The sequence below is a fragment of the Pocillopora verrucosa genome, chromosome 13 (assembly GCF_036669915.1).
Source record: "Pocillopora verrucosa isolate sample1 chromosome 13, ASM3666991v2, whole genome shotgun sequence".
NCBI classification, from domain to species: Eukaryota; Metazoa; Cnidaria; class Anthozoa; order Scleractinia; family Pocilloporidae; genus Pocillopora; species Pocillopora verrucosa.
The window spans coordinates 16247672-16262367 of NC_089324.1; the positions used below are offsets into that span (position 1 = coordinate 16247672).

At 39.4% G+C, this 14696-nt stretch overlaps 1 protein-coding gene across 18 annotated transcripts in view; it reads right to left on the reverse strand.

Moving 5' to 3' along the window:
- LOC131794744 (kalirin) overlaps positions 1-14696 on the reverse strand; it is a 99690-nt gene that overhangs the window by 9967 nt on the left and 75027 nt on the right. For 15 of the 18 annotated variants that reach the window (XM_066160191.1, XM_066160190.1, XM_059112293.2 and 12 more), the window contains 22 exons: positions 11946-12207; positions 9659-9785; positions 8591-8783; positions 7620-7993; positions 7419-7485; positions 7219-7322; positions 6896-6965; positions 6708-6797; positions 6419-6562; positions 6085-6162; positions 5929-5964; positions 5553-5693; positions 5190-5367; positions 4893-4934; positions 4358-4403; positions 4135-4282; positions 3926-4033; positions 3440-3644; positions 3079-3115; positions 2890-2931; positions 1903-1965; positions 428-581 (listed from right to left, as the gene is read on the reverse strand). In XM_066160191.1, coding sequence (XP_066016288.1) covers positions 428-581; positions 1903-1965; positions 2890-2931; positions 3079-3115; positions 3440-3644; positions 3926-4033; positions 4135-4282; positions 4358-4403; positions 4893-4934; positions 5190-5367; positions 5553-5693; positions 5929-5964; positions 6085-6162; positions 6419-6562; positions 6708-6797; positions 6896-6965; positions 7219-7322; positions 7419-7485; positions 7620-7993; positions 8591-8783; positions 9659-9785; positions 11946-12207 — 2709 coding nt within the window. The remainder of the gene's footprint in view (positions 1-427; positions 582-1902; positions 1966-2889; positions 2932-3078; positions 3116-3439; positions 3645-3925; positions 4034-4134; positions 4283-4357; positions 4404-4892; positions 4935-5189; positions 5368-5552; positions 5694-5928; positions 5965-6084; positions 6163-6418; positions 6563-6707; positions 6798-6895; positions 6966-7218; positions 7323-7418; positions 7486-7619; positions 7994-8590; positions 8784-9658; positions 9786-11945; positions 12208-14696) is intronic. The other 3 variants (XM_066160186.1, XM_066160188.1, XM_066160187.1) reach the window with 3 other exon arrangements.

Below are 14696 nucleotides of genomic sequence, written 5' to 3' on the forward strand. Positions count from 1 at the left end.
CAAGAGGAAAAAAAACACAAGTTCATCAATTTCGACATCCAGGGTGTGCGAGACAGGCCGGCTGTATGGCCAATGCGCTAGACCCCGGTTCAAGGGGCCTGGATCCTAAACCTCGATTCGTCATTGTGTTGTGTTTTCCGTCCAGACACTCCACTCTCACAGTGCTTCTCTCCACCCAAGATAAATGGGCACTGGCGGATTGTCAGGGGAGTCTGATTAAATTCGTAAGGAGAGAGGGGGGTAACCCTTGCGATGGACCAGCATCCCATTGAGGGGGAAGAGGTATTATTGCTCTGGAAACGGAGATAAATTCTGGCTAAATGAGCCACTTGGTTCATGTGGACTTTGACCTTTCTGATGTCCAGGGAAAGACACCAAAGTCAAGATATCACTTGATAAGTTGGTAGATTTAGTTAGATTTACTAACCGATGAGGCGACAGGAATGTCTTCGCTATCATTTGCATTTTCTGTACTCAATTCGGTTCGGTATTTATCGATATTTTGTTTTATCTTGTTGGAGAAGGCATTCAGATAGGAGTCTTTCTGTTTCTTTTGTGTCCGTCTATCTTTGTTGTCACTCCTGTAAAACATAAATGAACTTTTAGTTCATTTTTTTAAACTTAACAACTTAGAACTGTTCCCGCAATCTTCTGCGTCATTCATCCTCGGTCGACACGGAGTATCACCTGAGGGAAACCATTCCACGACAAGCCGCATTCTAAACTTCTTTTAACAAAGTTTGTTAAAGTCTCGCAGCGTAAAGTCTTTGGTTCTTGGGTCTCCTCATCCAAGAAACATCGGCCTGTTTTAAACCCCCCCCCCCCCCAATAACCTCACCAATTCGAGTTCCCTAACCAAAAACTCAAAGTAAACTGAACCCAACATCGCGCTCATACGATCTCAAATTCTACTCATTGTCTTTCATACATTTCTTACAAAGCTTGCACATAACAATACGTGCGCTACATCGAACAATATTCTTAAATGATTTAAATTCATTCTTATAACCTGTCTTCTTTATAATGTATTGGTTAGGGGAGGAGAAATTACTTGTTGATCATAAAGGATGTAATAAATGTTATCGGTCAGAATTAAGGAATACACGTACGCGTAAATACTTTATATTTAACTGGATAGACGTATGGATGATAAATGTTAATTCAAGCGCGTTAGGATTATTAGTAAAGCAAGAAACCACTGGAGTCCTTCAGATAATTCTGATACCTCAAAACATCTTTCTTTGTTGCACAACCGAGCTAAGAACTTTACCATCTTTGTGATTCTATTTATCCACGCGATGCTTTCGACATGGCTGATCTTAGCAGTATGCAGAATGGGTGTCACACATGAACCTAACAATGGCCTAACTCACCACAGAGTTCTCTGTTGCTCAGAGGTGGAGCACGGGAGCGTAAGATCCTAACGTCCGAGGTTCAATTCCTCACGGAAGCTTAAAACTTTTTCCTTATTCCACCCTCAAGACCAACGAATAACATTATTGTCAAATCCATACTTCTTGGACAATTAGCTTGGTGCCGTGGGGCGTTTGGTTTTCAGTCTTTTTGTTTCAATGATTCACTTGCCGATCAGAAGGAAGAAAGAGGAGCTTTCCCTTTCAGACAAATCAAGCAATTTTGTTCACCTCGTCATTACACTGAACACACGTTTCCGCGCGCTTTTTCAGGTTTTTCCGCCTTCACAACCGGCTACCTAAGATGCTTTCCCGCGCTCTCCAAACTCGTCCATTTTAATTGGTCTAATTCAGTTTTCCTAACGTTTTGATTGAGTTAAAAAACTCCACGTGATCTCAGGACTCCAGTGGTCTAAGGTCAATGCTGATTACTGCAGAGAAGCAGAGTTTACACACACACACACACAAACATACGCCACAACACACTTACGTATTAAAGCTCCGATGACGTGTAATAGACGGAAGAATCTTCTCTTTACTCTTTTTAGCCATTCTGGTTGAAAACAACAGTGCACAATTATTCGTGTACTGTGGCATCATGTTCCCGAGATGCTTCGGTCTTTTGTGCATCATAGACATTTTTCATACCTTAACTATGGAGGATCACAGCAGAAAAACCTGACCACAAATTCTTTCCAAAGTCCTTCCTTGGCCCGAATCCCAGAAACGAAGTAAACGGCTTCACGTAAACAAAGTTATCATTGATTCGAAACGAGGCTGCCCTCATTCCCAGGATGAGGGTCTGAAAGACCTTGGAGTCGAGTATTTCACTTAACCTTAGTAATAACTGTCTACGTTGATGAAATTCACCGGTTAGGTAAGATTAGCGTTATCAAAGCATTAGTGCGGTATATTAAATCCATACGACTGGCATGCACACGACTTTCACCTCTTTACATCTAGTTAGGATGCAACCCAAACCCAGCACCATTAAGCCATTTTTGCAGCATGAGGCAGAGTACAACTTGACCACCACCCGTTCCCATTCTCCGCGCAGCCGCCAATTTCAACGTTTGCGCGCTCGTAGGAGTTAATCGAAACATTTTATCATTAACAGTAAGCGCACTTCTCAGTGCATCTAGTTAGACTTAGGACCGTTAACATTAGGTTTAAACATTTTACAATTTGTTACGCGACCGCCGAACACAGGTCGCTAAGGCGACCAAACGGTCGTAGCTTAAAGCGCCGACTACCCCTTCTTAGACGATCATTTATCGATTGAATATAAACGATTTACTGTCGAACGCCGAAATCATAACCTGTTTGCCATAACCAAAACAAATTTAAGATGTAAGATGCCCATCTCCTTATACAAGTAAAAATAATAACACCAACAACAAAGGAGTTTTCAAAGCTGATAAAACAAAACAAAAAATAAATAATTACACAAAACAAAACGAAAAAATCGAGAACTTACGTAAAACTCTCATGCCTTGAAACCTTTTTCCTTGAAAATGTTCTGAACACGAACCACAATAACGAAAGTCAAGAACTCACAATGACATGCGACTTAAAAAAATAACAAAAGGAAAACTCACTGCTTAAAAAATTGACAAAATAAAAGACTACACGGAAAACTAAAACGGTATAACAAAAAGATTCTTACCCGGCCGTTTTCTTGGGAGACATCGGAGTTTCTGAATCTGAAACCAAAGGCGAAACAAATTTTACGACAAGTAGTGACGTCGTACGTGATCCTGAAGTTCAAATTTCCCAGTTGCTATTGAGTTTCCTACAATCTTGGTGCATTAAATCGACTCCTACCCACCAAATGTAATGAAACCTTTTTCCCCGCCAATTGCCAAAAAAGAAATTCATGACGGAAGTTAAATGTCAATAAAATTCCAAGCAGAAATGAAACGAGAAGGAAAAAAAAACAACGAGTAGGGAAACTTATTGAATTTCACTCTAAAATCTCAGCAACAGATAAAAAATGAGAAGAATTTGCATGAAAGACAGGAACGAACCTTCGAGATTGTTGTTGGCTTCTTTTCTCAAGATCTTGGCGGGCACAAGTCCGAGTTTGTCCTCGGTGAAATTACAAACATATCGCCAGTTCTTGTCGTGTTTCTTGTTGGACACCAAGTACACAACTTCTCCTTTCTTCACAGAAAGATGATCTTTGTCTTTGGACTTGAAATCCTCCAGTACCACGAAACGTTCTTTAGTACGCTGCAAATAGCAACAGTTGCAACATTAGTCACGCAGTATCTGTGGTAGTCACGCGGTATCCGTAGCAATCCCACGTCAAGCAACACTAGTAATCTCGTTGCTCTTTTACAACAATAGGATCTTTCCATTTCCTCGAGAAACTAGGTTCCACGACTCTTAGGTTAAGCAGCAGAACATGAACATTAACGATATCAAGAAACGTTTTTACATTTTTGCCTAGCAGGAGCTAAATTCGGTGAAACAGGGACTTTGTGGAAGAGATGAAGAACGTTTCAGCTCACCGAAGTATTCGAGAAAGGCGACGTCAGGTCCTCCAGAGATTGAGCAGTTTCCAGAGCGATGAGATTCATGTGCTTAAGACGACTGGTTTGACTAGAGGGGACTGGTATCTAGAGACAACGATAAATACGCGTCGATCTCTTTCGCTTATTAAATATTGAGCAAAGATGCAGCTTTTCTTCCAAAAACAGTTCCAGCGCCTTTTTCTTACCTGTGACGCTTTCTTTAGTGAGCCAGTGTTAGGAAGGCTTAGGATGTGCCCGCGAGTGGCAGAGGTGGTCAGCGGTAGAGTCGTGCTGCTTGATGGGGTCACCTGACCCTGAGTCGTAACGGGGGACCCAGGAGTCAATGCGGGAGGACTAAGAAGAGAGAAGCACGTGAGAATCAGCGGTTAACTTTTTCCCTTTTATTTTAAAATGTAAGATTTTACTTACAGGCCGTTGGCTTGTTGTTTCTGATATTCGATTGGTCTTTCTAACGCTGTGAAAAGAATCAGGACAACAAACAGTGATGAGTATCAATAGCTGACAAGAGAAATGTTGGATCAATTTAGATTAACGTGAGAGTGACCAGTTTAAGTTACATTTGAAGAACGTTACAACAGAGGACAGCGACATACCAGTTACTGAAAGGATGTCACGATTAAAAAAATTTTTTACAAGAAGTTTAAAAATAATTTCCTCTTTTCACATTGGATCATTACAATTTAACAGCAATTTACAATTATTACTTTTCTGTCTATTAACATCAAGCCTATACGGTCATTAAGAACATGAGTACGTCATAAGAAACTAACTGAACGTGATTGAAGGGTTAGTGAAAGTTTACGTTTTAAGTTTAAACACGTTCGCCTTTTACAGGCGTAAAAGTCTGATTAACTGAATTTACAAACTCAACAATTAATTCTAAATGATATAATCACATCTCGTGTTTTAATTTAATTTCAAAGTTTAAAGTTTATTTTCAAACCTCTGTGTCCTTGGTTTAAAAATTGCCCCGCTTCAGGCGATTCTGCATTGAACAGTTAAATCAAAGTTGAAAAGAAAGTTAACAAAAACTTGGGGAAAAAATGCAGCGGAAATACATCAGATTATGCTCATATTTTCTTCAAGAAAAAATCGGAAAATGGGTAATCAAGTGAAGTGGTTTTACGATTACAATCAAACAAACTCTACCATATCCAATGAATATACAAAAGGAAGAATATTACAAAAGCGCATGATTTCTGGGATTATTTCATCTTGTAAACAATCTCGAGAACCTTACCCATAGCAAACGCTCGTTGAGATTCCCGCATCTTTTGTAGAGCTTGCAACCAGTCCTTCTTCTTCTCGGCTGAGCTCGCGGTCATGGTAAAGATTTCCGCGTCAGGGTCTGAACCGGTCCAAATGGCGAACGACAACTGATCATCACCCACCCCTTCCATATAATTCATGTGATTCACCTGTGATGGTGTAAGGCGAATAATTTATCAATAATAGTTCCTGGCCAGAGCGACTTGGGTTATTTTACTACAGAGGAATGTGCATCATTAACTGAATCTATCATTATGTAAGACGCGTGTCGCATATGAGGAGAGTTTTTAAAAGGTTATAAAAAATTATATTTCTCTGTACATTGACGCATTACCTTAATGCTGTGTCTGTATATGTACACTGTCCAATCCAGCTTCCTCTCAAAAGGTTCACTGAAGATCATGAGCTGCTCAAACAAAAACACTTGCCGCTTGCATGGTTTACGAGTCTCTGGATCAGACACCATCAGTGTGTCCTGGAAAACAAGAATAAAAAGCTTAGTAACTGGGGAGGAGGGGGAGGATCATCAACAAAGTGATATCTCAGGAAGGGGAGGAATGGTAAGATAGAGGAAATGAGATGGAAAAGGTAAACTGTTTTGAACCTCCCTAAAAATATCAAGAGAATTTTGGCTAAATTCAACGGGGAAAACTTGGCAATATCAGAGCGCTGATGATCATCTTACGGAGAATTCTTTGAATGCTAGTTACCTGCATAATCAAAGTTCCTTGCGCTGCTATCTTGCCCTGAAAGAAAAGGAAAAAAAAAATAGGAAAACAAGAATTAAATCGTGTCAAGACGAAACGTATTGAAAATCATTATTAAGGTAATGTAATTTTGAAAACAAGTGTGTTTGTTTTTCTTACCGTGTAACCCTCAAGCATTCCAACGTTCATCATATCATTGGCTTTCTTAGGAACAACGTACATCATGTCCAGAGCTTTCTGTAAACATAGATAACACATAACAACATCACTAAGCCGCACATTGTTCAATAAGAAGACAGGAAAATTTCATATGGAATACAATGCAAAGCAAACAGCTTAAAGCGCGGGAAAAGTAGGTGAGCGCAGGAAAACGCGGGTGACCTGGTCACGATTGAATGGTTGAGAGGATGGTGATAGTTTTCTTAACCAGTCACGGCGCTTAGCAAAGCAGAATCAATACAATCGCTTTACTGAAAGGTGGACTGGGACCCACCTTGAGTTCTGTAGTGTCCAGTCCCGCCTTGCCTGTATATTTGACAAAGTCTTTGAGGAGGAGCTGGTACTTCATGATTCGTTGAACCGGTTTAATCAGGTAATCCTCAATGCCAAGTCGATAGCCGAGACGCTCGGTGACTTCCTAAATAATCGGTTAAAATGGAAGTAATTTTACAAAACTGTGACCGACTTATGCTTTCTTAGCACAAGTATTAAAGCTGTGATAATTCCAGACCTCAACAACTAGGAAAAAAATATGATGAACAAAAAGATATACAGCAACTCACCGCAAAATATGTATCACGGAATTCGTGGACAAGATTCATGGACTTGGGTTTATTTTGGCAGTAAAAGATGTAAAATTTGAGGTAACGTTCCTGAAGGAATTACAAAAATACATCAATTAAAAGATACCAAAAGACGAGAACTTATGTCGTGTAAATTGCTGTTTAGATTGTATTTGAAGGTAACTTACAGACGTTAAAAAGCAAGAGGCTAGCTTCTCAGGTGCATCCTCACATTTCTCTAGTTCTTTTAAGAATTTGCTGCAGAGAGAGTCAAAAAATAGATGTTAAACTGATTGGAATCCTTCACCAACCGCTTGCTTTGCATTCTTCCCAAATCTAGTCCGTTCCTTCGTTCGCACGCACACGGATTCGTTTCTTCGTTCGCCCTCGTTCGCTCGTTCACTCGTTCACTCGGTTGTTTCTTCGTTGGCCCTTTGCCATGAAATCTCTCATTTGGTCACCAACTCATTCTTTAACTAGAACGTGCAAGCGAATGTTGGTTCATACTTACTTCTTGTGCCACTCGTAGATTTGTTGTATGTTGCCAAATAACACCCTCGTTTTTCCCTTCAGTTCTTCGGGCGTCTCTGGCTTTGCAAGTTCAACAATGAAACCCTGCAAAAACGATTTGAAAAAATGTCACCACTGAGATTCTGTACCGTATATCAGACACCACTGAATTTTGTTGAGCCTGACATCTGAAATCCTTACCTCTACAACTTCTCCGAGACTTTTGACATAATCTTTTTCTGTTTGAATCAGTTCCTTTAACACAAATCTAACAAGTAAAAAGCACGTAAAACCCAATGAGCTAAAATTGAGAAAAGTATCACACCAAGGGCAAGATTCATCACTCAACAAACGCAACGAAATGAAATTGGCTCATGTTAATCGCAAATATCAGCCACTTACGTTCTTTTCTTGAGCGCCACAGCTTCAGGGTCTTCATGATCTTGGGTTGGCGTAGATGGCGCAATATCGACCTCTTGTTCCTCGGTCTCCTCTCCTCCGATTTGTTCTTGGTCTTCGTCTTCTTCCTCTTGTGGATCATCGTGCTCCACGGGAAGTTGTGGCTCTTCTTCTTCTTCTTCCGCTTCCGCACCGTCCTCTTCCGGTGTTTTGTCGTACTCATTCTCAAAGTCATCTTCTACGTCATCATCGTCTTCCTCGTCATCGCTAAGATGAAGTTTTAGTTCTCCTTCGCTTGTGGAAGGCTGAACAGGCAGATATGCTGTTCCTTCAGGATTACCGCCATTGTGCGAATCACTCAGCTCCTCCGGAATGCTCTGCAGAACATTATATAATACGCTGAATTATACAGCCATTTTGATTGGTTCTTAACTCTATAGGAAGACAGACGCGACGATAACGTCCCCATCAACAACATTTCCCTTCTTCATAAAATAAAACAAATAGATTCCATGTTAACATGCGACTATTCTGAACAGATCGCAAGTGACGTCAAGGTGTGGTAAGGAGAACAAGTGACACAGGAAACCCAGTTATCTGTGATCTATTTCAGAACAGACACACAACAAACATGGCGTCTATTTGTTTCAGATTGTATCTAAATCTTTCACTCAACATTCTCTTTCCCTGCCTTTGTTTGCTCCGCTGAAATTCTTTTAATCCTTTACAACCTGAGAGTAACCAGCACCTAATATCCCCTTACAGTAATAACGCGGAATCATTCAATACGATCATGAAAATAAAGGAAATGTTCGCCAAACCAAAAGCTTTGATTGTTAAACAAATTCTCCTTGTCAAAACCAAAAGAAATGTATAGAGAAGAGTATAGAGATTATGTACACTGATGTTAGCGTGTACAGGGTTCAAGGAATCTCTCTATCCATAGTGTCTCTAACTGTAACAGCCAGACTTACCCTGTGTGTATGCGTGGATACAATCTCAGCGGGTCTCACTAGCAGATCGATGTCACTCTCACTGGCCCCCAGGAGTTGTTGAAGCTTCTTAGACCCACCCCCTGAGACCCCCTTTGGCATCCGTGTGGGTGTTCCTGGAGACTGATCAGTGGTTGGTTTATTGCTCATTTTAATTTTACTCCACGAGCGTTTTCTGTTTAAAAAAAACATAGATTAACGATAAAAAAAAAAGTCAATTATTCTCAAGATAAAACCATTCATGAAAGCTACTTGAGATTTCTTTCATAAGGTGCTGTTTATTAAGTTTTACGAGGTTTTTCTAACTTTTAGGTCTGTCGATTAAACCCAAGTGTTCGACTGTTCAAATAAAAGATATTAAGGAGTAAGTTCATGTGATACTGTTTATTAAGCCCTGGAAGAGAGAGCTCTGGGTTTCAAGTCTGCGAATAAAAACCCAGTGTGGGACCATTCAAATGAAAGCTAGTTTTCAGTGACTGTGGTGTGATACTGTTCACCACGTTGTGAAAGGTGGTTCTTACTTTTACGTCTGGGAATGAAACCCGATGTGTGATAATTCAAATGAAAGCCACTTGAGAGCACTTTCATGCGGTGGTGTTTTTCGTGCTATGCAAAGTGGTTCTAAATTTTCAGTCTGTGTTAGAGAGCTTGTGTGTATGAATTTAGGGTTCAAACGAAAGCTTAAGAGTCACTTTCATACCGTTCTCACGTTCAAGCTTTCAGTGAAAGCTTATCGTTTTATTCAACTCAGTGCTACAGGTTTTAACAGTTAACACAATTTTCATTCGGAAACTCGAAAGCGTAACATAAAAATATTGGTGACGAAACTAGATTTGCGTTGCGAACACGTATTTTGTTGGCTATATTGGACGCCTGAACTTAATTACCAATACGGTGGCTTGATATAGTAATTACAACTTGTTCTCGCAAACAATACACAGCTCGGTAAACACCTACGCAATCTATTCATTTGCACCTAAATGACGCATTTCTTGTATTTCAAACAAGCACAGTTTAAGCCAAAGCAAAAGCGAGTCTTAGGTGACTTACCTAAGAGAAAGCTGAGGGCCCGATTTGGATCGTCGGCGGACTGGGGGCGAGCTGCCATTATTATTGGTGGGTTGGCCCTGGTACCAAGAAGTGGTAGGACTGTCAGACGAAGACAAAGAGACAGAATCTGCAAAGAAACACATCAAAGAAAAAGTGAAAAAGTCGGTTAAAAATATTACAACGGCGCTTCCTAACAATGCTGAAGTTTCAGGAAACCTTGTGGGTTACCAATCGGAAGTGAAACACGACAAGAAAAAAGTGGTTTCGTTTCGTTGTTAAGATTAAAATATTTTCTCAGTATTATTCAGCTACGATGGCGAGCTATCATTGTTGTTGTTATTGTTGTGTTTTTAAGGTGTCGTGCAGATTAAAAAGCCGCATACTAAAAAAGATGTACTCATCGTACTTGGAAGGGACATTAACTTTCTACAACACTTTATGTCCATCAATCATGTACAATCGTTGTAGGCCTTGGGACATGTTGTATATTGTTACAGAAGACCAGTCACTTAGCGCTGAAGTGGCCTCACAAAACTTGTTAATACAACCACGCATTACATTACATTGACAAGAAAACGCAATACGTTGTCAGGTGCTGCGTACGAAATGGTCTTCGAAAATCCCGGAAAAAAAACAACCACGACGTATTCTTTTAAGCATATGGATTATATAGATATTTTATCCTCATTCAGAAAACAACTACAAAGACAATACTCGATAGAGCGCTAATATAGCCCTCATACGAACATTTAAAGATATGATGACACATTTTTTTTTAAGTCCGCATGGAAACAATACTTCCGCTCAGAAGTTAGGAAGTCGCTTCTCGTTGTTCTGTTTTAATCTTAAAAAAAAAACAAAACAAACAGCAAAAACAGAGTAGCATATTAACAAAGTCTTAATCATTTTCTATGGCCCGACGAAGCACATCACCAATAAAATCTGTGCGACTGACCCGCGACTGATGAATACTGACAAATTATTTTGTCATTCTACCAACGTATCCGTCAATAAATGAATGACTATCTTGTGTCAAAGAAACTTGAGCAAGACCCTTTTCAACTCCTTGCGTAAACGATAACTAGTTATTTGATTACTTATTTGAGAGAAATAACGATATCTTCCAACTATTTGAAGGCCCTGAGTCTCGAAGAAAATTGTCTTAGTTCACCGGCATCATGACAGCGTCTAATATAACACTGACGAAAAAGGTTCCAACCAAATATCAATTTTCTTTTGTTTATCTTTTACCGCGTCAAAATTTCGTTTTGAAAAGGAAATGAAACTCGATGATTCAATTATTGTCTAACTGCAAGCTAGTTTACATTTAATACGACGTTGGTAAATTCAATTAATTCGATATCTGGGAAACATTGGTTGTCCTGACAGTATAAGAAAGACGATGTTCGTATTGAAGCATAAAGGCAGCCGCCAATAAACGCAATTACCTGCCTGAACAAGCAGATATTCGCTGGAAAATGACGAAAATAGAATTTTGAATGTTAAACAAAACGTTTACTACGGAGAAAGAAGTCGCTAAGGTTGAATGGATCTGTTGAGAAGTGTTGATAGACAAAACAGACTTTTAATTTCACAAGCTGCCATAATCTAGACATATCAAAATGAGAAATATCAATCTCGAAAGTTTTCCACCACTGCGAATATTGATTGTTTTATCATGTTTCTATCTAAAATGTTGCTATATTGGACAAATTAATACGACAGGGTGTTTGAAAAGAAAGAGAACCCGAAACACAAAGGCAACACATAAACAGAAAAGAAACTAGCGACCTTTGTTGTCTTGTACATGACACATTCCGAAAGCTTTGGAATTTACGAATAGTGCAAGACATCTCTCTTGTTTCGATTCAAAACACGGACAAAAACGCTTTTGATGATAGAAAGGGAAGTTATAAAGGCATAAAAAAACTCGACAAACAGAAGCTACTTGTTAGAACGATTGTACGTTTGTCCAGTTCAAACAAAATTTTGCACTGTATTGTTGTGCAGGGACGGATAAAAAGCCCAAGTCAACAGAGCAACAAAGCGAAAACCTACGCAACCCTGACTGCTATTGCATTGTGCTAATCGAAAATCAAAACGATTCGCGCTTTCTTACTCCTGACCAAATGAAACTGGAGGATGAAATTATAAACCTTTGTCAAATTCACATTTTAAAACAGACACGCAAACTGAGAGAACAATGAACTGGCGAGAGATGCACGCTATGATAGGAAAGTCACACACACCAACATGACAAACCAAACTTCGGAATTCTTCGACTCACCTTCGCTGCTCGAATGGGAGATGTCCGAATGCCGTTTCTTCCTCGTATCTCGCTCGTCTGAACGCTTTAACGCGTTATGTGGAACCCATCCTTCGGAGGGATGAATTCCTTCGCTCAACAGCAAGCGAACTCGCCAGCGGGAGCTTCCATGTGGTTTAACAAGGACTTCGACGAGCTGACCTTTTTTCAGTGAGATCTCTTCATCATTTCCTGCCTTATAATTTTCGGTGACCGACCACACATTATCGTTGTATTCCAACACCTTAGGAGAAAAGGAGATTAGCTGAATTGGCGATGTGGAATAAACAACCCATGGCCCTTTCGATTGCAGCATGTTTATATGCTAATAATGGATGTGTGCGGTACAATGTTGTGTGTACATGGGAGAATGAATATGCGAATTATCAAAACACGTTACACTTCACTGCATTGGAATGGGAAAAACGTGATGTTATCACTAGATCCAATTGCGCTGCATGAAGGGAGTAAGCATATCTTATAGTTTCCGTGTAAAACTTTAATACTCTTTTAAAGCCAAGAGGTTCAAGTTTTAAATGGACCAGATAAAATAAAAAAAAAAATTGCAATTTAAATTTTGAAAACTTTGAAAAAAAACAGAACGCAAACAGCGAAGCACTACTAGAGAGCTTTCACCTGGCCAGCCACATCATGGATAAAATTTCATCGAGATTCTAATTTAAAGACCACCATTAAAAAAACGTTTCACGTTTGTGTTAATCCTTTGTTGTCACGTTCACGTATTTTTTTTTTCGCTTAAATCCGGCTTAAGCATGCAAAATTTCACAGTGCTTTATCGAAAATCAACCTCAATCCAAGCTCACCCGTGGAAAAAAAACCCACGACTGAGAAGAGACTGATAGTAAATCTCGGATTAAAAATTAATATCTTCAGTTTTGGGGAGCTAAGAGATGACAAATAAAAGTAATGTAATCGGGAAATTACTAAGACAGGGATCGGTTCTGCAATGATTTGAATTTATTTCCTCTTTTAAACTGTATATATTAAACTGATCAAGTTCTCAATTTCCATTTCGAGTGGAAAACCATCAAGTGTAGCCACTCAAGGAGAGGCTAATGAACTGAAATTGTTTCTTAGGAAATAACATAACGAAACAGTTTTAAAGTTTTCGACTCTTAACACAAGAAAATAATTGCGTGGAAATACAATGGTTTTTAAAAACACGTAAAGTGTACCTAGTCTTCGAAAAGGAAAGCTTCAACACCTCTTCCAATTCGAAATATCGAGAGGAAATACCTATTTTCTGAATAAACAATTGCAAGCCCAATTAAACATCGTCACAGGGGTCTAAGATTCCGCAAGATGATAGGATACTAACAATACAAAACATTGCTAAATTTCCCTGTTCCATTAGTTTCTCGTTTAAAAAACTTCGAGAAGATAATTACATCCGAGAATCAAGAGGTCCAGAAAATTGCCAATTGAGAGGAAAACATCCAATAATGTTTGCTCATTTAATCCCCCTGACCATAAGCAAGCTTTCTATACTACATCCCATACGCTTTTAAAGAGAAACATATTAAGACTGACAATTGAATGAAGGAAAAAGAAACCGTCACAGATTTGGTTAAACATCAAATTCTCAGTACTAACATTACATTAAAAAAAAAAAAAAATCATGGCAGACAGTGAAGAATCACCTGGGGGCAGAAGTTATTAGCGGGAGTGTAAGGAAGTTGTTGGTCTAATATCGTTGGCTTCTTTCCCTAAACGAAGCAAATGATACGAGTACATCCACAATGCAGAAAATGATAGCCTTATCTCCGCGTGTTACATTTCGCGCGCGCGTGTTACACGTATTCTCATCGGGCGATCGCGATGTAAGCTAATTTTAGAACAGATATGTGAAACAACTGACAACTGAATTTTTTAAAATGACCAGCATGTGCCGTCAAAATGAACCTCTGGCTTTATCTCATAAAACTAAATCGAAACTTTAAGCTCCTTCAACTCGAAGTTAACAGGAAAAATTCTGTCAGTCTAGTTACAAAAACAAAGCAAAATTCTGGAACGAAATACGAGAACATTCAGCCACGTTGTAAAAATGCAAGACAAAGGAAAACAAAAGGAAAAGATAACTTAATTCGAACTTCAAACCGGAATTTTCTGCGTTGATGGGTTTTCGCCAATTTTTGGCTCGATCGGATTAGACCAAAGTCTAAACTGCGCACGATGTAGATAAAATATCGTTCAGTATTGATTTAAAAGGTTTAGAACTCGAATGAATCGGCCGAAAAGTTCAAGTACTAGTGACGTCTAGTGGAACAATAAGGATAGAAATGTCTCACGCGAAACTACGACAAAACTCAAGAACTAAGTGGTATGACGAACGCCTATGAGTAAAAAAGCACTCAATCAACTCGTACTGTAACCAAAGAGGAAAATAAACTGAAATAACCAAAGAGATAGTACTTCTCATCGCACATGATTCGCATTGGACTGGAAACCGACAATATAACACGGCGGGGAGCGAAATGAATTTAACTGCGGTTTAGGCGAACTGGACGGTACAAATTCGTCGTTGATATTGCGTCCTGAAAACGCACGATCGTTTCGAGGCCGAGAAGTATCGAAAGTACGGAGTCATGTCGGTGTAAATGCGTACTCTTACGTTCACAAACAAAAGACTACGGAATATAGATAGAACAATCAAATACTCTACCTTGGGGTCCAGTGTCAAAATCTGCCGCTCAAATAACAGCGGTAACGTTG